The 25,711-nt window shown below is 45.5% G+C and overlaps 1 protein-coding gene across 2 annotated transcripts in view; it reads left to right on the forward strand.

The window, feature by feature from the left end:
• Positions 1-25,711, forward strand: part of PARN (poly(A)-specific ribonuclease) — a 1,047,754-nt gene that overhangs the window by 108,606 nt on the left and 913,437 nt on the right. For both annotated transcript variants that reach the window (XM_069647825.1, XM_069647826.1), the window contains exon 4: positions 8,594-8,661. In XM_069647825.1, the coding sequence (XP_069503926.1) occupies positions 8,594-8,661 (68 nt within the window). The remainder of the gene's footprint in view (positions 1-8,593; positions 8,662-25,711) is intronic.

Consider the following 25,711-nt stretch of genomic DNA (forward strand, 5'->3'; position numbering starts at 1 on the left):
GTCCTGCATCCAACCACCCCTATGGGGAATATTGCGTAGCGGCCTCACCTCAATATCCTCATGGGGAGAAGTGAGGACGCCAAGTGAATTGTCAGAATTCATATAGGGACTTGTGGAGGGAAGGCGCCAAGGTTACTATGGTCTTGTTAGGACGGACAGTTTTGGATATCTGGATCTCGCAAAATATAAAGTGTTCATACTTAGAAGGCATATTACCTGAACTGGATTCATGCTAGCCAGAAAAGTAATGGCTGAAAGGTTTTGAATGAATCAAACTCCGGCTTTATTCTGGGCAACCCTCTTGACCATTGTTTTTCAACCTTCCATGCTGTTACAGGAGCGGAAAGCTCAACTGAAAAACCATTTGCACTCTGTTCTTCAATAATCTTGCTGTCACCTTTGTCAATTCTGGTTGGGTATGAACCACATGGTGGCATGATACTGGCACTTGTTAATATAATACTGATTGCAAAAAACACTCCCCAAAGTCAACCCATACAAGGGTAGACCTATCTCTACTGTCTGGGGCATACAGAATTTATAAAGACACAAAGGAGACAGGAAAAAGCACATTTTATAACATATTTCATAAGTGACAAACTCTTCTTCCATACTACTGTACAGTCCTGAAAAACTGGACTCCGACATTAATAAAATCTCATATTCAACTTTATTTAATCAAATACCATGTACAAAACCTCTTATGATTCTAATACATTCATTAATATCAACCATATAATGACTTTCAAATACAAAATGCAGAACAAATAAAGTGCAAATACACCACTTACAATATATTTTTAAAAAGGATAACACGAAGACACAATAAGACACACAATAACGCCTTGATCCAAATTATGTGTCCATATTTCAAAATAACATGTTCCTGTCCCTAACACCAAGTCGGTTGGACATTGATCAGGGGATAGCGGAAGTTTAGCAAGTGTATTTATGTAAACCTCACCCAGAATGCAAGAATCCGAGATTTATTCTATGGGTGATATTAATGAATGTTTTTGAATCCTAAGAGGTTTTGTTCTTGGTATTTGATGAATGAGATTTTATTAATGTCTACCGGAGTCCATTTTTTTAAGTCTGGACTGGACAGTAGTATGGAAGAAGAGTTTGTCATTTATGAAATATGTTATAAAAATGTGCTTTTTCCCGTCTCCTCTGTGTTCAGATGATACTCGCACTTGCCATTAACAACCAAGGAAATGCTTGGACTTGAATAATTGTGAACATTGGCTGACACATTGGCTGACAGACAGAAAATGAATATTTAAAAATGTGTTTTGTGAAGGTTCAGCGGTCCACGCTTTATTAAAATCATCCCTTCAGCAGGAAGCCGATTTTGTTGAACTCTTTGAGACAGAAGGGGAACTGTGCACTGTTGGGTAAGATTTTCATATCAGTGATAAATCTTCCTGACCTGTGTCAACCCCAGAACGTTTTGCTTTGACTAGGTAACTATTTTACCTTGACCATGGTGGAGGGGAATTCCCTTCCACCCCACTCACCTAGTATTTTACTCTTTGTATGGATAACCTTTTAATGTCTTTCCATAGTGTATGGTTGAAGTTGGCTTCCTACAATTTATGGGCTCAGGCTGGGTTGCCCATATGGGCTCCCCTGTTACTTTCTCTTTCATGTTCTTGGGTGACCTACAGTTCCCAAGTAGCAGGTAGTAAAGAGGGATTTGCAGCCCTCTTTACATTTATATATAGTGAGCCAGCACACCCCACCTTATGTGGAGTGCTGGGGGATACAATGTATCCCCTTTCTTACCTACCTGGTAATATTTTGTTACAATTGCAAGTTTTACATGAATGGCTGGTGGCAGTGGTTTTACCTTTATGACTTTTAGTCTTTCTTTAGTCAGGCTGTTCATCTGCTTTGGTAATGCAGAGAAGGGCCACTGTTTCTGAGGCCTTCCCCTGCCTTCTAGGTGGGAATGAACTCAGTGACGTTTCGTCTTTGGTGGGAATCCTGTGGATGCCCCACCCAGGCTTTGTCTGGAAAGGCAGAACGCGAGGGAGGAGCCCAAAACTCTGCAACCCTTTGTCTTCCACCTTGCTTGAAAGTGAACTACTCCTAGTGGGGGGCTGGCAGCCCCTTTCTGTAAAATGCCGGGAGAGAATGCAGTGCTTGTGCTGTAGTTCCTAATAAAAAGTCTGAACCTGAAAGCTGCTGTCAAGTCGACCACTGGAACCAAAACCGAAGAGGATGATGAAGGAAACTTGGCTGAGACGATTTACAGCGACCGGAGAGCCTGCTGTGTAATCGGACCCTGCTGTAGCCCTTCCTTCCAATCGACCTGGGGATCGTGAAACCGACGGCCCCAACCCGGAGCCTGGTGAGACCCACTAAACTCAAGACATGCATTTTCGTCATCTCACCTCCTGCTGCGACCTTGCCGGGCTGCAATAACCCAATAACCTGGGACCCCGAGTCATTGTGTGGTGCACGGTTTCTGAATCTAGCAGAAACTTTGTGGGCATCCTGCTGGACTACAGAGACGTGAATTGAGTCTTAAAAGTCCCTTCACCAGAGTGCTGGACTTTGCAAACGACGAGACTCCGACTGCCGATATTCTGTCTACATCTGTGCTCCTGAAAACGTGCCAAATCCACAAAGCTGCATCCAGCTGCGAGAGAATCTTGCCTGGAGCCTTTTTCTGTGATCCCTGCAGCAAAAGTCCTTCCAAAGTCCTGTCTTCTAGACCAAGGAATCCATTGACCGGGTTTTTAGATGCATATTCTGAAGTCTTCCTGCTGCAACACTTCCTCTGTGCTGAGGTACTTTGCTGGCTTGGGTTTCTAATTACCTTAAGTCTCTTGTGATTACTCTGTAGTTTTGGGATGTTTTCTGTGATTGGGAGGCCTCTCATCCAGTTCACCCAGGCCCACTGCTGGAATCATTCTAAGGTGTCATCTCTGAAGTCCCTGGACCCGCAACTAACTCTAGTTTGAACAGTCTTACTCTAGAACTCTGAACTTTTCCTGCAAATGATCCCTAGCTCACTCTTCCTACTGCTGGCTCATAGACCACTAGGGTCCCTCTTCTGCCTCTGAGAGAACTTGTGCACTAGAATTGGGAAGGGCTGGATACGTTAAGGTGCCTGCCCTGAAAAGTAAAACAATTGTTTACTTGTATTTACTAACTCATTTGAGTTAGTTGTTAACTTTAAACTGAGTAAATAGATAAAACAGGTTATTACTTACCTTATATATGGTCTGCCATTCTGAAAAGTAGATCTAGGATTTACTTACCTTGAATAAGCTTTGTGCCTTCTTACATAAGTATTCTCAAAGTCTTACTTTCCTTAGAAACTGTATCACCATTATAACAGAAACTAGATAAAAGGTGAACTTACTCACCTGTGAATTGGCTTCCCCTCTTCCCAAAAGTAATGCCGTTGGTTTAACTTCATTATTCCTCTTCGGATAATTGTAGAAGTGTCCCCAATTGGGTCTTGCTTCCCCTTACATGCTGTTAGCCTGTCCAGAATAAGCCTGCCTAGGTCATACTTAACTTTTAGATTGCTGGTACCTCCTTAGAAAAGTATATAGGTTTTACTAATCTTGCATCCACAAATACGTTAATATGGTATTACTTCCCGTAGTCTGTGAACTGAAAAGCAACTGGAATTGAATATTAAACAAAAAGAGTCTTAATAACCGGGCATAACTGTTATCCAAAGCATAATTAAAGGTTGATACTGTTCCTAGAATCTGTTTCACTAGATCAGAAAAGTATATTGTCCAGTTGACTTACTATGCAATTTTCTTGCTGAGAGTCAAAGTACAACTGTTAGGGCCTACTACCCTGTATTACTGTATGTAATCTAAAAGTAACTATTGGTTTTGACTTCCCTAGAACTACTGTTGGGTGTTCCAAATAAGGTTATGCTTTGGTCTGTGTACCTGCAAGCATAATTGTGGTTATATATAATGTGATGGTACTTATTTCCTCCAAGATTTATCTGGGCTTAATGTATTTAAATAAACAATTTATTTTTACCATCCATAGTGTTTCATTGTTTCTTTGGACCGCTTGTATTACAATTTCTTTGTACTGATTCTACATCCCTCTCTCCCTCCTAAAATCAGCCTGGCTGCTCAGTCTACGCTACCCTGAACTCTGGTGGTACAGCCTTATACTAAGAGTGGAGTCTTGTACTGCCTCAGTTGAATGGTTTTACTAAGCCCTTAGTTGGACTTCAGAAAAACCTGTCCTAACGCACACCAGCCTGAACTGCAAGGTCCCATCTTTTCACAGGAGTACACCAGGGTCCTTGAAAATTACACAGGCCAAGGAACATCAATGTGGAAACACGCAATCTTTGTAATATACCCCATAATGTTTCTCATTAATGGTGTCAAAAGCAATTCCAAAATAAATCCCATCACATGGGTGCTAAAACCTATGTAAATATTACTCGACGTTCAGCACCACAAGTATAAACACATTTTATTAATGGAAATGTAAGTAGATCATATAAAAAAAACAATATTACCAATACATATAACACAAAAACATTTTGTAATGGCTTTTGCCATTATTGAGAACCTTTATGATGTATATTACGACGGTGTAAAGACTGGAGGGGGCATCTATACTTTTGACAGAGGCACAGAGCACTTGAGCCAAGGCTCTCACTTTTTTTTTCAGGTCATCGAAGGACACGCTCTAGGCTCTGCCCTCGAGGCCTGTGTCGAAGCCATATACGCCGAATCCGTTGACGCCCTCGACGCCTTTTATGGAGGCTGTACCAAAAGTACCCCGTGTGTTGGTGGAAACTCTGAGGAAGGCCCTGAAGTCGTCGGTAAGGCCTGTATTTGAGCCTTTTTCTGTGCTCTCTTCCAGGGATTTGTGCCAGCCTCTGGATTATATTTCTGAAGTGAAGGAAGGGTCTGAGGAGGGGTTTGGTTCCCGATGAGGTTCCTGATCTGTTATCTGGTCATAGCCAGTTGGAAGACCTGCGTCAGTCTTTGCACGGCGCAAGTGGGCTTTATGTGGTCTTCATACCTCCCCGGAGATTGAGTTTGGCAGGCCTGAGCCTGGTACGCACGCTGAATCTTGGTACAGGCGACACATGTCAAGGGGGACAGAGTACTTTCTGGTGGTCTGCGCCACCAGTGGATTTTCTGCAGGATGACCTGACGGATATCCTTGACCAAGGCCCACCCACTGTCCCGGTGCTGCCATTTCATATGGCTTTACAGAGAAGGGTGGCGGCGGCTTGGACTGCTCCAGAGAGTCTCCCGCCAGTGAGCAAGTCTTTGCCAAAAAAATACAGTCCAGCCAGTAGCGACCCCTGCTACTTGACGACGCACCCCACTCCGGAGAGTTTGGTGGTGCAGGCGGCTACGGCCCCAGCAAAGCAGGCGTCGTACCCTATCGTCCCTCCTGATGGGGACGACAAGCGTTTTGATTGCTGGGCGAAGAAAGTGTTTTCTTCAGGGGTATGGCTTTACAGGCAGCCAACTCTGTGTGCGCCTTAGCACGTTTCACTCATACTCTGTGGAATTGTGGGTCTTTGGCGGCTGAACATATTCCCGAAGGGGAGGAACCGGATGGTTTTCTTGCTCTCCTTCAGGATGGCAAGGATGCCATGTGTGAATCTGTTCAGTCATGGCAAATTGTGTCAGCCGGTCCATGGCCGCGAGCACCGTAATGCGCAGATTTGCGTGGTTGCGGAAGTCGGGGGTTTGCTCCTGATGTACAAGCCCGACTTCTCAATATGCCCTTTGATGGTGAACATCTTTTTGACCGCAAAACTGACGAGAGCCTTGAGAGGTTGCAGACCTCCAAAGCTGCAGCGAAGTCGTTAGCGCTGCAGTTCGCCAACCTCCGCCCTTTCGTCCTAGGGGACAGCAATGGAGGGGAGGCTCCTTTCAATACTACTCTTCCTTTGGTAGATCGAGGGGTGCTGCAAGTCAAAGGGTCCACCGTAGGAGTGCCAGAGGTGGAAAACAAGGTACTTGAGGTGCCAAGGCCACTCGGGCAGTTGCCTCTTTGCCCTTAGGCACTGCCGCTTCAGCTCCGTCATGAGGCCATGTCCCATGGTTCGCCGGTTGGGGGAAGGCTGGCGCAGCATCTTGTAGAATGGCCTGCCATTACTTCAGATGTGTGGGTTCTGGAGATCATAGCCCACGGCTACTGTCTTCCTTTCCGGCAGAGGTCTCACGACAATCCACCAGGGAATCTCTTTGAAGAGTCCAGATCCGCTCCTTGCGAAGGAAATCAAATCCCTGCTGGAGAAATGCGCCATAGAACTGGTGCCTGTAGCGGAGAGGAACAAGGGTTAGTATTCCCCATATTTTTTGACCCCACAAGGGGATCTCTTCGCCACCAGTGCCAACCGGTAGTGCAAGATTCTGCTCGCGGGAATTTCCTCCAATAGGAGCCTTGGGGGATGCATTTGTAGTAGTGGCCCTTCCCACTGCTGTACGCGTTTCCTCCATTCCCTGTCATTCCGCAAGTGCTGCGGAAGTTACTGAGGTTCGGTTCCCAGATGATCCTCATTGCTCTGGCATGGGCCCGGAGAATGTGGTACCCGGACCTTCTCGACATGTCCATCTGCCCTCCACGCCGTCTTCCCTACCGAGACGATCCGCTCTCACGGGGGGGGGGGGGGGGGTCAGGTTCTCCATCCAGAGGTCAAGTCACTCAACCTTCATGCTTGGCTTCTGAAAGGTTGAGGTAGAAGGATTGGGACCTTCCTGAAGACGTGATGGAGGTGGTTGCTTTCGGCCAGAAGGCCCGCAACAAAGTCCCTGTACCGTTGCCGTTGGAGAAAGTTCTGGGACTGGTGCAGGGTTAAGAATGTGGATCCTTTTTCATGTGCCATTCCTGTGGTTCTGTCTTTTTTGCTTTCTTTAGCCCACAAGGGCAAGTGGGTACCATTAAGAGTTACCTGGCGGTGTTGTCCATATTTAAGCGCTCGTGTGAGGAGTGTTCTTATTTTAAGATTGCTTTGATTTCTGTTTCTCAAAGGGCTCACTAATGTGTTCCCACCATCACCTTTCCAGGTGCCCAGTTGGGATTTGAACCTGGTTCTAAAATTCCTCATGGGAGCTCCGTTTGAGCCTTTACATTCTTGCCCTTTGAGACTGTTGACCTTGAAAACTGTATTTTTTGTTGCGGTCACTTATGCTCGCAGAGTGAGTTGCAGGCACTTTCCGTTAAGCCACCCTTCACGGTGTTCCATAAGGACAGGGTTGTCCTTGGGGTTCGTCCTTCTTTTCTTCCGAAAGTTGTCGGAATTTTATTTAAGCCAGAAGGTTGTTCCTCCGGCGTTCTATCCTCCTCCGCATCCTGGTAAGGAAGAGGAGAGGCTCCATAGGTTGGATCCTAGGAGAGCTTTGTTTCTACATCTCGCGCATGTCCCGGGTCAGAGTGGATGATCAACTCTTTATTGGATACGCTGGAAGGCGTTTGGGACAAGCTGTTACTAAGCAGACTTTGTCTAGATGGATTATCTGGACAATTTCTGAAGGACCCAACGGTAGGCTTACGGGCCCATTCTACTAGGGGTGTGGCTACCTCTACTGCCCTGCAGAGGGGTGTTCCCATTCGTAACATTTGTGAAGCAGCCACATGGGCCTCTGTCCATACTTTTGTCACACACTACTCCTTGGATTTTATCTATGGGCAAGGTCCTCTATTCTGCAATTTAATTGGGCATTCTAAAATTCTAAATTATTTCCCAACTCCTTACGTTGGTACTGCTTTGGGAGTCTGTCATAGATGTGAAATATGTTGGAGGAACCAATCCCTTTGAAGAACAAGTTACTTTCTTACCTGGTAACATTCTTTCAATGGGATGTTCCGACGACGTATTCCACATCGTTCCCTCCCTTCCTGCCCCTCGACAGAATTTCTTATGTGATTGCAACTTTCGTTTCCGCAAGGCTTTCTGTAGTCATTCTGGCGCAAGATTGGTGCCACACGTTCTGGGAAAAAACTACAACTGAGGCTGCGGGCGTCGTGCATCCTACTTATAACATCGGGTAACGTCGGCTTGACGGAGGCCCTCGACGACAGCGTATCGACGTCATCGACGCAGGACGCCGAAATTTTTTTCCGAAGCAGCACAGCTGTGGTGATTACCTGTCATGTGGAATACGTCGTCGGAACATCCCATCGAAAGAACGTTACCAGGTAAGAAATTAACTTGTTCTTCTAAATGGTGTTTTTGAACTATAGTAGGCTGGATTATAGGGCCTAGCATTGTTAAATTGGCTGCCGTCAATTCTTTTTGGGTTCCTCTGTTCAACTGCATACCCCCCGCATCCACAGGATTCGAACTACAGAGTTGAAGATCTGCAGAATCTTAATTGGGAAATGGTGTATTTTGCTTTTGGATAGGTTAAACCAACTAAGTTGTGGTAGTTGGTTTAAAGACCTACCTGCAGTTGATTACAAAGAGAATGTGTGTGGGTGACAAAGCTCTCTTAAATGCTAATAAGTCTGTATGAAGTTGCAGAAGAAAAGCTGTCTGCCGGGTACTTGATTTTCATTATTTTCCCTGCATTTGATTTTTGTTGCAAAGCCTGTTCTGATTTTAAATTGTTTTCTTTTTCAGCATTCCATGGACTTTTTATTGTTTCAGTTTGGCCTTTGCACTTTTAAATATGACAACTCAGAATCCAGGTATGCCTATTTCTAAAAAGCAAACTCTATTAAACAGAATTTATTTTCTTTAATTGTATGTTTATTCGATACGGTTTGTCTTGCTATGATGTGGCATTTTGTAACGCGCCTATACACAATTTTTTCAAGGCGCAAATGGGGATGAAGGGGAGCTACAAGTTTAATGATTCAACTTGCCCCCCTCGTGTTAGAGTGACCAGATGTTAAAAGCTGGACTTTGTTACACTCCTGCCCTTGAGTCAAACCCAGAACAAGCACCCAGGCGGCCAACATTATTTTCACAGCACCCCGCACCCATTATATGAAAGTTAACTTTTAGTTTCTCCTTATTATAAGAAGTGCTATACCGTATCTGAAACAACACACGAGCCACTGTTGAGCAGAAAGATCTGTTGACGCAATTTTGGATTTCAAATGAGCCCCTGTAAATCTCAGGGCAGGTCAAGGTTTCTTAACGCACTTTATAATGTGACCTTTTAACCAAAACTTCATGGGGTAATCTTTAATGACCACCTCCCCAGTATGTGTGCACCTTATTCTTCAAGATATATTTTCTGTTTATAAAGTTTAACTTTAAAGCTGCTTTCTTTATACTATGCAGCAAATGCTATTTTCGATTCGCATTCCACAGTCAAATCTTTCTCTTCCGTGGTTCGTAAGTTGGTTCGTAAGTTCCTCTTCGTGGTATTTTGGATGTATAACAGCAACCAAATATCTGCTTTCAGGTGCTCTGAGATGAGAAAGGGCAATTGCAGTGTAAAAGGGTTTGGTTTACATAGACTGCCTTGAACAATGTTTTCTCCTATCGCGGATTGTACATTATGTATGCTATTGTCTGTGTTTGTGTTTTTTTTTTTTTTTCTTTTTTGGACAAATGAGAATTCTTTTGCATCAGGGGGGCCTGTGTTGAGCCCGGTAATTATAAACGTAAAGCATTTCACTGTTAGTACGTACCTGCATTCAAATGCTTAATTATTTAGGCAGTTGAAACCATATGTGGGTTTAGTACGTGCATGCCAGGGGAGTGATTGGAAGGGCAGAGGGGACGGGAGACTGCACATTCTCACAGCAGTCCATAAGTGGGTGCTTTCAGACTTAAAGGAGAGAGTAAACTGCCTGTAACATTGGAACTGCACTAGAATAGTCATTAGAATGCGTAGATGCCCCAACACAAATGTTTGCCCCTCCCCCACCGCCCTTGAAGTTGGCGCCTCTCCCAACATTTGAAGGGTTTGCACCCCTCCCTTAAAATGTAGGTTTCTCTGGACCATCAAACAAAAAGAAAATACTGTCCAGTCAAAATAAAATGGCCTATACTAAAACCTAATGCCTGCCCTCTTTTTTTTTTAATACAATAAATGTGTAAAGGGAATGTGTAATGCAAAAAGGAAAATCAGTGTTCAAAATAAAGGTCAGTATAAGAAGATGGCTCACTTGGACCTTGCTACACACTTTGGCTTCGGACACAAGGATGCAGTTAGTTTTGTGGACCAGGGCCCACTTGTGACCCAAATGAATACACTATACAGTCACTCTTACTATGACAGCCCCACTCAAGTTTTATAGTGTACTCCTTACCAGTCTGGTACGACGGCACCATGTTCAGAGGTTTAGAGAGGCAGATGTACGAGTCATTTATAGAGTTCACCTCTGACATATCTGGTTTAATCCCAGTATCACATCGGAGTTGAGAGACATTATCTGCTTAGACAACTGTATCGAATGTACCCCCAAACTGATGCGGAAGATGCAAGACTGCAGGCTCCACTGGATATAGAACTAAGTAAAATCCGACAGATGTGAAGTGACGCCACTAAAGAGAGAAGATACGTGGACGACACTAAAACTGAAGTACGAATATCTGAAGAATAAAGATGTGACAAAGTAAAAACTTATGAGACCACAAAGGAAACATACGCAGAGAACATTTTTATAGATGTATATAGGCAGAAACGCAAGATAGATAAGACAATATAGAAGTTTTCTAAATTAGAAAATATTACGCGGGTAAAGCAGCCATGTTGAGAGAAAGGATGTCTGCATCGTATATTAAGTAAACGACAAGCCTCGAGAAGGCTGCAATGCTGACAGGCACTGGAAGAAAAATTTGTGCTAGAACAAAGGGTATTTGTTTGGCTCAGAATCAACAATACCGCAGCAAGAGCAACTACATGGCTCAAAAGGAGTCGAAGAGGATAAGCCATGTACGTAGGACATATTTCCCTTGGATTAAGTAAAGGAGTGAATAATTGTGAGTGCCAAGTATTGTGCAATTATAGATGCGGAAAGCAATGCAGTATGGAGTAACCAAGTCTCCAGAGGCCAAGAAGTGTACTAGCAACCAATATGATTGAATCAAATAGCATTAAATCGAAGGGCCGAATGAACAAAATCATGGTCTCCTCACACGTGGTCCAGGACCAGAAAACTAGGCCTATTCATAAAGCTCCAGATGAAGATGGCAATGTACCTTAAATTCCTTTAAAGTTCTGAGGAAGAGCACATTCAGTAAGGTCAATTACAAATAAGTAGTCTTAGCTTAGGGTCTAACTGATGAGGGAAGAAAGGTATTTGTCTGACGTTGTTCCCTTGCACCTGGGTTTCGTTGTTTACGTGCTGCAAACGAGCCGAATGTCCACGGTTGTTAAGAGTGTCAACCAAACATGAGGGTCTATGCAATGGTGGACCATACATTGTTGCATGGGCCTATCTGCTGCTATTATGGTATCTGTATTTTACATAGTTGGAGGTCGTTCATGGGGTGCCTACCAGATAAGATACTTCCAATGATACTAACATTCATATAAACTATATGTATACATTTCCCTTAACCAATCCCTCTACCAAGTAGGTTTTTACTGTTAGCCACGTAGGATGATGTCATAGCTGATGTATGTCGAGTTATAAAACCTTTTGTGTAACTGAAATACATGTGTGTGAGCCGAGATTCATTTTGCTCGCCCGGTTTCCCTACTTTATTGAACTGATTTGTCCGGTTATTTGGGCCTGAGATCATTTATTGTGGTAATCCCATTCGCCATTTAGAGCGTTCTCAGTGATATTGCACATTTGGTACTGGTGCGGATGGTTCAGACCCAGACTCAGATTTTTTGACGTCTTCCACCATCAGCCGGAAGATCGCAGAGTTTCCTGTGGAGATCAGAAGAATCACGCATTTGTAAAGAGACGGTCAGCAGGTTTCCGGTCCCCTTGGACTGAAGGCGATACTGAAGGGCTCGAACTGAGCAAAAGATGCAAGTAGAACATCGAAAGTGGCAAATAAAAGGGATGGGATTGTGTGTTTGTATTTGTAAATATATGTAGTGTGGAAATGTAACAGGATTTTGTTTAGGGAGAGAGAGATACCTCAATGCCTAGTCTCAAGGAGATGGAAGGGAATGCATCACACTCCAAAATGGGGTATTAAGATGAGAGATTCCTGCAGAAAGGTCAAAGGACGACGCGCTTCGCACTTGGAAATCGAGATCAGATACTTTTACTAGAGAGAGTAAAAAAGACTATTGTAGAAATTGTTGTGCACATTTTGTTTGGGGTTACTAAAATGTTAGTGTCAGAACTTCCCTTTTTTTGAAAAATATATTTTTATTAGTTGTGATGATTTAGGTTGTAGATTGGACATAGAATGACAGTAATAATTTGGCTGATTATCAGACCCTAAAAACAAGCGATTGGCACTAATCATAGGATAACAGTTCAATAAAAATATAGCAATTTAAGATTCTTAAATTGTCAATAAGACAACAGCAAGTGAGAATCGATAGTATTGTAACAGAGAAGCAAAGAGAACATTACTGTGTAGGCTTGGACATTTTTTGGAGAATATGTATTGAGAAATGGGCAGCAATTGATCGTGCTTGCCCAAATTGATTGTTGCAATATATAAAGTATTGTGAAAGAAGGAATGAATAACGTTGCTATAATAACCGTAATAAAGGATCTGCTAAGGTTCGACAGTTAAACGACATGTCATTATGGGGGCCACTCCCCTTCTACACTTGTGCAAAACATTACTGAGGTACACACCCAGGATTAGGAAATATCATGCTGAATGGGTATAAGGCACGGCTGACAAAACATATATTGGTGTTTACAGGCCATAAAGCATTACGAGTAGTTCCTGTAGTCCAGAAGTATTTTTGTACGGAGTAAACATTTTGTTTACATGGCTTCCTGGGTTGATAAGTAAATTGCTGAGAATACCTGGCACATTTTTGTTCAGACCAGAAGTACCTATGGATGATGAGGAAGGACTGGTTATTCCCATAGAACTGGAGGTAGTGATAATAAGGTAGGAAAGGGTGATTATTCATGGGACAGACGGAGGAAGGGCATTGACAACAGTAATGGCTCTTGACGAAGGGTATAGACTGAGTTGTTTGGAGATAAGAATTCAGACTAATTAGTATTTTTCTTGCGTCTTATTGGATGAAAATTGAGAACGGGGAAATGACCACAGAGAATGGCATTGGTAAAAAAGAAAACAGAGAAGCAGATGAAGGTGTATTTGAAACTATTTCCGCTTGAATACCGCAGGGAATATTAGTACCATCAGATCCACATGTAACACGGCTGTATATCCAGCTACAGCCACATATTTTACTGTACTGGATTTAAAGGATGCCTTCTTTTTAATACCCCTGCATAAGGACTCCCAGGATTTACCCTAATTTTCATATAGAAATTAGTGGTGGACACCTACAAGATTACCACAGGGGTTCTGAGTCCCCATCAATCGTCCTTCAGATGGATCTAGGTAACCTACAACTTGAGAACACAATAGTTCAGTACGTATATGACCTATTAGTGTGTAGTAAGACAGAAGAAATATGTAAGAAGATTCAGTTCAACTGACAGTATTGTCATAAAAAGGATACAAAGTGAAAAAATAAACTACAGTATTGCCAGCAAGAGATCCTGTATGTAGGGCAGCTAATCTTTCAATAGGGGAGAAAGATGACACCTGAGAGAGCAGAAGCGATCCTGAAAACTCCAAGACCTGAGACAGTGAGGGAAATGCAGCAATTCTTAGGCCTATGTAATTATTCTAGGGCCTTGGTTTTTGATTACAGTAAATATATATTAGACCACTTTAAAAGGACGCAAAGAAGCAGACGGGTAAAGGTGGGGTAAAAGGGACAGACACGATGAAGGAAGGATTTGAAGAATTAAAAAGGGCGATTAACCCCCGTTAAGGATTCCAGACTGAGAGGTTTTACTTATTTTCGCATTCAAATGGAGTAATGATGAGAGCAGCTCTCACACAGAAGACAACGTTAGGACATAAACAATTAGCATATTACAGTGGAATTTTTAGACCCAGTAATGAGGGTGTTTCCCCTTCCTATGAGCATTAGCTGCTGCTTTCGCATTTGAGAAGGCTACAAGTATTACAATAGGGTGCTCAATGATGTTCTACGTTGAGCATGCCTTATTCGCCATTTTGGAGAAACCTAAAAGTTCACTGACCACACAAAGAGCGTCAGGATATGAAGTGATTATTTCAAATGTATCGATTAAGATTGTTGGATGTAGAGTAGTGTTCCAGCGACATATAGCAGAACCAGTAGAGAAGGAAGATTGTGTACATGATTGCACAACGTATAGTGAGTTTTATGACGATATTCCCCATGTTGGAGAAAATGCTCTAGGAGGAGGAGAAATTCTATTCATTGATGGTTCTTTGAAAATGTATGAAACGACGGGAGAAAGACCTACGGGATTGGCAGTAGTCAAGTTAAAACATGAGGGTGAATTTGAAATAGTGACAAGCGCAAGATGGCCTTCAGATTGTTAAGCACACGCTGCAGAACTAGTGGCGCTTATCGCCGCACTTCAGAGGGACGAGGAAGTGACGGTGTACTCCGACTCAGCCTATGTGACGTCAGCCATACACGCAGGATTGTCACTCTGGAAAAGGGGGGCTTCCTCTGCGCAGACTGCACAGCAGTACACCATGCGTCACTATTGGACAGACATAAGGTACTAAAGCTCCCATTGGCCATCGCTGTGGTGAAGTGCGCAACAATACTAAAAGGGCAGACATCGTTTCTTGCAGTAACGAAGCCGCAGACATTGAAGCAAAAAGAGAAGCATATTTTCCCAATATTTCTAGTTTTGAAAAAGGTGTTAGCAAATATCAGGACCATGTATGATGAAGGAAGGTTTTAATATGCTATCCATTGTACAGTTAATTGAGCTTCAAGGTTGAGCTCCGCAGGAAGATTAATAATGAAAAAGACCGGGGTGTCCTTTATCCTCCACTGAGGCTACATGGAGACGAGATAGTACTGGAAAGCCAGTTATGCCTCTAGCAGCATGGAAAGTTGTGTTGTAACAACTCCATTATCCTGCGCATATAACCATAGAGCGCCTTCTGCCATGATCGCAGAAGACTGTTTTTTGCCAAAGTTGTTGGAACATGTTGCACAGTTTATTGTGAACTGTATTGTCTGTCAGAACAGCATGGCATACTTTGCAAACAATGAATAACAATAGATTATGTGGATCTGTTGCAAACAAGTATTGGCTACAGATATATGCTAGTAGTAGTATATCCCTTTTCCAGATGGATTGAGGCAGGTAGATGCATGTACCCCGATGCCACCTGCGCTGCTGAGTTTCTTGTATGCAAGGTGTTTCCTAGATGGGGTGTATGTGAAGTCCTACGGTCTGATAATGGGCCATGTGCTCATTGAACGTTTGGTCCGCCCTTGGCATAAGCCCCATTTAGAAGAACTGTACCTGGTAGAGGAAGTCACTCCCAGAGCTGTGAAGATGCAAGGAAGACAAGCTTGGCTTCACCTGAATGATGTAAAACTCTACAAAGGAGAGACCCCTACCCAACCGACAACAGTTGACTGTGAAGCAAAAGAAGTTGTTCCGCGTATGCAGACCAGATTGGCTACCAAGAGTTGACCAGATTTAGACTGCCGATCATTTCCAAGTTTAAAGGGAAACAAAATATTTTCAGTGTTTACAGAGCTATCCTGAAGGAGGAGGGGTCTCAGGAATGCCCCTCCACACCCCCATGAAAACGGACCGGATGAACACCAAGTGCACCACTAGCTGACAAGTACATAGAAACGTATACCCTCAGTCAGCCATTCAGACCTAATCCAGTGCATATCTTTACAGGTATAGGGGACACAAGGGAGATTGTGGATGGGAATACCCTAATGGACAGTCTCAATTAAGCACCAAGAAGCCACATTGCTGATGCCATTGGTGACACCATGACATAGCATTGTTGGTCATGAAGCACACACTTGCCCTGCACCGCATTACACGAACACACATTCACAAAGTACTTGCTTACACAGTTCTATAGCTAGAGGACGGATAGATTCACATTCTGTCAAAGCCTTATTTTTCTGACTAGCCAAATGCAGAAATGCAAGGCATTAAAAGATCCATAGCAAGCTTGCAGATGCTCATGACAAAATAACCCTATACAGGAACATATATGGTGCCTGGTAGGACCTTGTGTGACTAACTTGTAGATTACCTAGTATAACATGAGCATGTAGAAATCCTATTTTTAAGTCCTAAAGGAAATTTACAGGAGGCTTCAAGCCACAGAACACGTGACAAGAGGAGCCGACTCTGGCTGCACGGAGTGCAAATCGGGCTCACAGCTAAGGTCAGATATACACGGTCACCACAAAGGGACCAGCTGCAGAAAAATTGAATACATTCTGATAAATGCCGGCCCAAGAGCTCGATTTCTGTGGTCTACAAGCACGTGATTGCAGCCGAGCCAGCAGTGGGCATTCACCCGCGTTGGGAAAGGAGAGCTGCTCCCAGCAAACCAGACAAAGAAAGTGTTGCGATGTGTATACGCACTCTCATAGGCAAAGTTGGTGCACTACCAGATACAATACGGACACATAACCGTTTCACATTAGCTTGAAGAGGTGCACAGAGAGCTGAGAACCAAATAGAGTCCCAAGCCTGGGGAGATGAGCTCTAGCCAATCACGACATAGAAAATCAGGGGTGAATGGCAAGGGGCAAGGATCAATGGTAAGCCCACTACTCTGCAACTTAAATAGTTTTTTGGGGATGGAACAGGCCAGCCACCTGACATGCAAGGACTAGTACAATAACCTCTATAGGGTACTTCTATAAGGGATACTGCTCTCGGCACCCAATCCACACCGGGGGTAGATTTTTGGGCAGGGGCCCAGGTGATGGCGCAAAGTCACATCAAAACTGGGGGGCATGCATTGTAAAGTTGAGATTGTTAGGCAGAATTGCATGCAGTACCCTCTGGGACCACCACATACAATTAGGACTACAGGTGTAAGCAAAACCAACCTTTGGTATAAGTCTGTACTACAGTTTTTGGTAGCGTGCTGGGCAGCCTGGCTTATCTCAAGAGGGAATGTAAGCAGTAAAAAGTTAAGAGGTCTTACAATCACAGTGGTTCAAGTAGACACTTACACTCAAGGTTTCTTGGTAAACACTTATTAATTTATTACACAATCATTTAGAAAACATTCACTAGGAGGCAACTTAATGTCATACACAAATATACTTCAGTTCCAAACCTATAAGTTAAAAGTAAATAAGGCTCCCCTGAAATAGGAGCAAAACAGGAGCAAAACAGTTACTTTAAATGGGAGGAAAAAGGCACAAGTTAATAAAATGGATCACAAATACTTTCTTAGGCAGTGCAAATAGTTTCAGTTCACTAGAGGACTCGATTCAGTTCAATAGGCCTTGGCCAAAGTCAATGGACTAGTGTCTTGGATAGGAAAGAGCAGTTCTTGTAGTAAACGGTAAAGTCTTTGCCAAAGTTCTCAGAAGTAGTTTGTACGAAAAAGAATCTTATGTTGAGTCACAAGCTGATTAGGCCTGTAAGTTGGGAAAGTTCCACGAACTTTCACCGTGAGAGATAAGTTCTCTCAATTGGGTTGGCACAGTACCTTAATGAGAAGAAAAGATGCAGCTGAAGACGTTGGTTCCTGGCAGTTCCTGCAGATCTCGCTGTTCCTGAGCCTCAGTTGTGGGGACAAGAGGGAGGACATTGGGGACTCCTGCACTGCACGGGGACGGGTCAAACAAGCTGGCAAAATGGAAGATCTTCCGTTCCAGTAGCTGTCGTCATGCACACAAGCTGGTGTCACCCCCTGCCCCCTGGTTAATCCTAACCAGCCCCGAGAATGGTATCCAGGTGGCTTACGAGTTATTGGTCCTACCAACTTAAAGGAAGAAGTCATCCTTTTGACACCATGCTGGATAGGACTGGTACGGCCTCTAGGCCCCTCTCTGGCGCAGCACGTAGACTACTGACCCACAGCGTGACACTTGACATTCACAATGCATGGAGGGCACTACAACCGCAAGCGCTGGAGTTTACTTACTACTCTTTGGTGCATGTCAGTTCCTCCAGGATCGACATGTTCCTATTGTCCGGCTCTATGCTGGGCAGGGTTGTGGAAACACGCATACTGGTGCGTACACTATCTGTTCACTCACCAATTTGGATGACCCTGGAACTGGGAATTCCTGCTCCTACCATCAATGCATGGCGATTCAAATCGGCCGCTCTGCAGGACATTGTGTTTAAGGCAGACATCCTTGCTGACATTCAGTCCTACTTTGAGTATAATACGCCACAGTCCACCTCCCTGGGGGTCCACTGGGATGCTTTCAAAGCCTTTATTAGGGGGGGCGTCCATCTCTAGAGAGTCGGGAGTCCTCAAAACTATAAGATCTGCGCTGTCTTGCACTGAAACTAAACTACGGGACCTGGAGCGGGCTCACCCGGCTTCGATTGACCCGGGTGTCCTCTCCTTGATCAGTGAGGAGCTCAAAATCTTTAATGAGCAGGCCAATCGGGAAGCCCAGTATTTCAGCCGCCCACAGGCCATGCGGAAATAGGGCGAGGGTGACGGGCCCGGCAAAACACTGGCTGCCTTGGTGAGGGTTGAGTGGGGCCAATCCCAAATTACCTGTGTTGAGGACAATCGGGGGACAGTACAATGGTCTGACCAGCACATCCTTGAAGTCTTCACCGGCTTCTACTCTGAACTATACTCTCAACCCCCTGAGAATGCTGACTCTCAGATGCGGGAGCTCCTGGAGCAGATTCTCACCACTATTGTCTCACCCGCAACGAAAGACCAATTAGACTCCCCCGTTACATTGGATGAAATAGTCGAGGCTATATCTAGTCTCCCTAAAGTAAAGGCGCCGGGCCCCGATGGGCTAACCGCTGAGTTTTATCAAGAACATGTGGCGATATTGGCCCCCGAACTACTTGGGGTATGGAATGAGTCGCTCCAGTTAGGATCCCTCCCCCCGACACTACGCGAGGCTGTTGTTAGTCCTGCTCAAGCCCGGTAAGCCTAGCGATGACTGTGGATCATACCGGCCTCTTTCATGCGTCCTGATGCCCGTGGGCAGGCTGCGCAATACAAATAAAATACTAATGAACTTGGACACAAAAATGTTTGCCAAGGTGATCGCTAACCGCTTCCTACCTGTCAAGTCCTATATGGTGCATGATGACCAGTCGGGCTTTGTACCCGGGAGATCCACGTCACACAATATCAGGAGGCTTCTCAACGTTATGGCTCGTATCGATCAGGAGGTGAGTGCAGTCGCGGTCACCCTGGACGCTTGGAAGGCCTTCGACATGGTCTCCTCCAAGTACGTGTGGCTCGTCCTTGAGACCATGGGCGTTGGGCCCCGGATGATTGCATACATCAAGCTCCTATACACCTCCCCGGTTGCAAGGGTCCATGTCAATTTTCAAACGTCTGCTCTATCCCCCCTCTTCAGAGGCACCCGCCAGGGATGCCCGTTCTCCCCGATCCTATTCGCCCTGGCCATCGAGCCCATGGCGGACTATGTCGGGGAACGTCACTCAAACAAAGGTATACGACTACAGGATACCCCCGAAATTATCTCACTATATGCAGACGACGCACTGCTGTTCGTCAGAGACCCAAATGTCCATCTTGACCCAATCCTGTGCGATATCACCCGCATTGGCACATACTCTGGTTTCACTATCAATTACACTAAATCCGAACTCTTCCCTCTCACAAGCTCCACTGTACAACCTGCGACGAGTATCTGCTCCGTTGGTCCCCTGACGGGATTAAATACCTGTGAGTCCAGGCGTCCCTGACCAAAGACACTCTTAGCTGACTACTACTTGGCCATGGCAGAACTGGCGCTCTCTCCCGTTATCATTGGCGGGGAGATGATCACTGGTAAAATGATATTGCTTCCCAAGCTGCTGTACATATTCACAAATGATTGCTTCCCAAGCTGCTGTACATATTCACGAATGTCCCTATATGGCCCGGTAAGAAGTACTTTGCAGACTTACACAAGCTGTGCGCTCAATTCCTATGGCACTTGGGAGCCGTGCGCAAAAAATGGCGGGATATGGCACTTCCCTATGATAAAGGTGGGTTCACTGCCCCTGACCTGATGCGGTACTGGACTGCAGCGCAGGCACAGTTAGCTACTTACTGGTTCCCCCCCTCTCTCCTCCCCCTCTTCCCCCCCCCCCCCTCATGTCAAGCTGGAAGCCCTTGCTGCTTCTGGCACAAACATAATGTCTCTAATCCTACATCGACGGTATGAGCCGGACTCAACCATAGACCCGATCCGAACCACCTTACTGGCCTGGGGCGGATATTCGCAGCAGGCGCTGAGGAACACCCATACTACAAGTGGCTTCCCGCCTGGCGATTCCCCGGGTTGGAACCCACAAGCGTCTTAGCCCTGGCACGACACTGGCAGACCCTGGGATACCAGGCGCTAATGGACTTCTACCCGGATGGCCTATTCATCACACTGCAGACTTGGAAACCGGCCCACTCGGGATCGCCGATGGAGCTGCTACAATACTACAGACTGCGCTGCCTTCCGTGGCGCTTGGCCTGTTCCTCAACGAATCCCCCGACTCCCCTGGGATTTGTTACATCACCAACTCTGGCGGGTCCCTGTCCTCAATATACAAACACCTCCTTGCGGCTGCCCCATCGTAGCCCTCCAGGGCTCGGGACGACTGGGCATCCGAACTGGAGGTAGAACTCGCGGATCAGCTGTGGGGGAAGATGTGCTCCCATACCAGTAAAGTATCCCTGAACTTTCGATATCGTACCATCCAGTATAAACTGTTAAACAGGCTATACTACACCCCGCGCAGGATCTCCTGGTTTGTCCGCTCTGACCCACGGCTCTGTCCTGGCTGCAGTGCAGAGGACGCGGGCCATCTGCATATGTTCTGGGACTGCCCGAGGCTAGCTGCCTTCTGGGATAAGATCCTAAAAACCCTGTCTGAGATCTGTGACATTGTCGTTGAACCTGACCCCCCGGGGGTGCTGTTTGGGGCATGCGGGGCTGAGGAAGCCAGAGGGGCAGCTAAATTCCTAAATATAGGCTGTATAATTGCTAAAAAGTGTGTTCTGCAGAACTGGAAGTGCTCTACCCCTCCCACCTTCCAGAAATGGCTGAATCTATTGACATGGTCTCGGAACTGTGAGGAGGAATACCTTAGCACCCTCCCGGCCTAAAAACATATGGACCGCCTTTAACAGTTATCTCAACGGCCTGGATACCCCCTCTTCGGCGGACAAATTACCATAAACATTGGTTATGTGCCACAGCACTGGATGCTCTGTGCTACTGTACTCCCTTCTAGGCTATCTCTCACCGTTCATATGTACCACTGTACCTTATTGTTTATGCATTTTTCTCATACCTGGCTGCTCTGTGTGTGGTGTGTTTGCCTCTGCCAATAAAAAAAGTTTTTTAAAAAAAAAGAGAGAAGTCCTCCTTGACTGGCTTCTCTGTCGAGGTGAACTTGGCGATTTGCACCTGCAGCCGGGCTTCACCCGGCAAACCAACGGTCCAGAAGTTGCAGCAGCCGTCCTCTTCCAGCTCTTCTTTCGTCCCAGCGGTCGACTCTGCTTTCCAGCCCAAGAGACTCGCCTTTTAAAAAGTTTGCTCCCATTCATTCCAGCCTAGCTGCCACTCACCCAGAAGGGTGGCTATCCTTGCCGGACAGTCAGCCAGACAATCGCGCCAGAGTGCATTTGGGTCTCCTAGGAGACTAAGCATAGGGAGTTCCGGGCACCTACCTCACTTCCTGCCCCCCCAGACACTCAGGCGCCAGAGGCAGGCTTCAGTCCTGAAGCCCGCCAAAAGCCTAGAAACAAAGGGACCAATCCTAGTTTGGCACGCAGAGACAAACTCTAGAGTGTAAGTATTGACCCAGCCACACGGCAACTGGGGGCTGTAGGGGGGGGGGGTATCGAGTATTGTGGAATATCGTCAAGTATTGTCTAGCATTTTAAGTTTAGTAGGGAGTGGGGCGGAGGTAGATGTCATTTTGTAGGATTAGGGCACATCCAGTTTCGAGGTAAAAGGTTCTGTTGGACAACCTAGACTATTGACTCGAGGGCACAAATGACTGAAGCTGTATATAGTGCATTTTCTGTGGGTTGTGGTTTTAGCTCGGGTCATGGATGACCTTATCCCTGTAAGGTTTAGCAAGGGAGCTAACCTAGATTGCAGAAGGTGATTTGACTGGTTAAGTCTCGAGGAGGTAGTTATTTGCAAGGCGACGCTGCAGGTACAGATCGAACACAAGAAAATGCTGTCCTCTTGGAACTTGGACCGGGTGTATTATCCTCTCCGGTCAGTACCTCTGGAATCTGCTTGCTGTCAATTCTGCAGCCGATAACCCGTTCTCTCATTCGTGTTCAATCCGATTCTGCTGGCTTCGCTCCACTGGTGTCACCAGTGCCTTGCGTTGTAGTCTGTGTGGATTTGAATGGTGTGTGAGGCCCGCAGGACCCCCCAGAGTTGCCGGTCTTTCTGCACTTTTGGTCTCTGCTCTGATGCTAGATCCTCACGCTGCGCCTCCCCCCTTCCGGTCGGGCATGTATCAGTGTCCAGTACTCTGGGCCGGTTCCTCCTTCTCTGCCTCTAGGTCTTCGTTCCCACAAGGGCTCCATGTGTGATTCCAGAAAGGCACTTTCCCCGCAGCGATTTTCTTTGGGGTTGCGTGTAACTTGAGGGGTAATTGTTCATGCTTGCAATGCTGTTCCAAGATAGTTTTTGTCAAGAAAACCTCTGGTTGATTGCTGGATTTCTTCAGGTGTAAAGGAGCTCACGGGCCTGCAGCCATCTTGGCTGAGCTCGCAAGCGCCCCCCGACATAGCAGCATTGGTCATGAAGCACACTCGCAGCGCATTACACGAACACACATTTGCATGCACAAAGAACATGCTTACACAGTTCTATAGCTAGAGGATGGATATATTTAGATACTTTCAAAGCTTTATTATTTTTCTCACTAGCCAAATGCAGTAACGCAAAAACAGACGGCAATAAAGGATCCAGAGCAAGCTTCCAGATGCGTATGGCAAAATAAGCCTATGGAGCTACAGCAGTATATATGGTGGGACCATGTGTGACTAACTTATAGGTTACTTAGTATAACATGAGCATGTAGAAAGTCTTAAGGAATATTACAGGAGGCCTGAAGCCACAGAACACGAGACAAGAGGAGCTGACTCGGCAGGTACGGAGCCCAAAGCAGGCTCGCAGCCAAGGTTAGACATGCACAGTCACATTCCAAACCCTAGACGACAAAGGGACCAGATGCAAAAAAATGTAATATATCCTCATAAGTGCAGGCCCAAGAGCTTGATTTTGTGGACTACAATCACGTGATGCAGCCGAGCCAGACCATGGGTATTCGCCCACGGTAGGAAAGGAGAGCTGGTCCCAGCAAACCAGACGTAGTGTGAAACAAGTGTTGCAACATGGATACTCTCATAGGCAAAGGTGGTACACTAACAGATACAATACATACACACAACCGTTTCACGTTACCTTGGTGCACAGTGGGCTGAGAACCGGATCGAGTCCCAAGTCTGGGGCTATCAGCTCTAGCCAATCGCGACATAGAAAATCAGGGGTGGATGGCAAGTAGCAAGAACCAATGGTAAGCCTACTACTCTGAAATAATGTCATTGTTTTTTGGGGACGTGACCGTCCATCCACCTCGCATGCAGGGACCAGTAAAATAACCTATGTGGGGTACTTCTATAAGGGATACCACTCTAGGCACCTAATCCGCACCGGGGGTAGGTTTTTGGGGAGGGACCCAGGTGATGATGCAAAGTCACTAACTGGGGAGCACGCATTGTAAAGTTGAGATGTACTGGTGAAAGCCGATTGTGTTGTATGATCCCTGTTGGTTTTTGTAATAAACCGCAGTTCTAACTTGCCGTTGGCGGTGTACTCTGTTTATTCTGGGGAAGGGTGTTGGGCCCTTGGGAGTCCGACAGGCACCCAGATGAACTCTGGTATACCGGGGAACCATTCCAACAATCCTAGTTGGGTTAAAGGGACAATGTTTGTAAGAAAAGATTAGCACACAACACTTTATGCTAACTCTAACGTTGAACACATTTCTGTATGCTGTTTTTACATATATAATTCGATCCTATCCAGCTCTAGTGAGACGAAAAGTTGATATGGTCACCTTTTTTGGAAACTGTCCCCGTTATTCGCAGGGTCATTGCAATATTGTTACAATTTCTGTTATAAAAGGTGTTATAAAAAGTAGCAGGAACTAAACGTTGATAAAGACAATTTGGAAGTTTCCACTTTGAGATGCACATTGCTAACGAGAAGGCTACTTAATGCGCAAACTGCAGTACGGCGCATTAATAATTTTGCAATATTCCTTGTATGTAAGTTTTTCTACAATTTGTTGTCTCTATTTCTTCCTTATAGTATTCCATCAAATTATGTTTTATAATATAGATGAAGTATGTATGTATGTATTTTATTTTATATAGCGCCGGTAGCCCGTGGGCATCAGGGCGCTTGCCCTTACAAAACAGCAACAACAGGACAGACATAAAGTGACAAACACTGCGGTCTATTAAGTGACAAACAATGAGACATCGGTTTCTATTCACGACTGACCTTTTTGCTGATATTTCCAAACAAATTAATCTGTTCAAGAGGGATGCTGGAGAAGATTATCAGCATATAAATAGATACCTTGGTATATGATGTGGCATTTATAATAAGCCTGTACACAAGTGTTTCTAGGCGCGACAGGACAAGGAGGGAGAAACCAGGGAGGACAAAACGATCTTGCTATGCTTTGTGTCATTCAGATCGCACAAGTGTGGGAAATAGAAGTGCCAGGGGGAGCGTAAGGGTGGGGGGGGTGCAGAACTCACAAGTGCAACCAGTGGGTGGCTCATAAGTGCAGAGAGAAGGGACTGCAGGGTTGCAGATACAGACCCTTAGTGCTGGGGCGCCCAGAGGCGGTGCTGGGGCAACTGGACATGCAGGATCCTGGGCCAGAGTTCAGAGGGTGACCAGTGTGCGGAGCAGTCGGTGCATCAGCCGGGGAGAGGAAGAGAGAAAGCATAAGCAAAAAAGGAAAGTCTTGAGTTGCTTCCAGAACCAGAGGTAGTTCTGCTCAAGTTTGAGAGGGGCAGGGAGGCTTTTCCAAAGGGAGGCGTCAGCCAAGGAGAGAGATCTCCAAGCAGAGAGTTGGGGGCAGAAGAGTCTGACCTTCGGAGAGTTGGAGGTAGATGAGTGGAGAGCTTGATGGGTCAGCCCATTTAAAAAAACATGAGGTATCGGCACATGAGTGAGGTGGGAGAGGAACATCCAATGAGAGCTGCTATATATGTTCTCTCATCCCTTATGCCGTGAGCACAGCCCTATAACATTTATAGCAAGATAAATACCTAAACATGATGTAAAGTGCCTCAGCCATCTAGCAGCATGCATGACAAGAGGACAGTTTGAAAGGAAGTGGGCAGCCCTACGATGGATGTCAAAGAACGTTCCCATATGAAGATGCTTATATAAAAACACAGAAGATGATAAAGGACCCGAAATTGGCAAAATGATCCAGTACAAGTTGAATGGTCCAAATGGAGGAAAGGTGAAGGTTGTTGAACAAAAGAGACTGGACTGTGCAGATACATGGAAAACACTAGGATTACCAGGATGCTTAGAGA

This window comes from Ambystoma mexicanum, chromosome 2q (genome assembly GCF_040938575.1).
Source record: "Ambystoma mexicanum isolate Mex_15411 chromosome 2q, UKY_AmexF1_1, whole genome shotgun sequence".
Lineage (NCBI taxonomy): Eukaryota > Metazoa > Chordata > Amphibia > Caudata > Ambystomatidae > Ambystoma > Ambystoma mexicanum.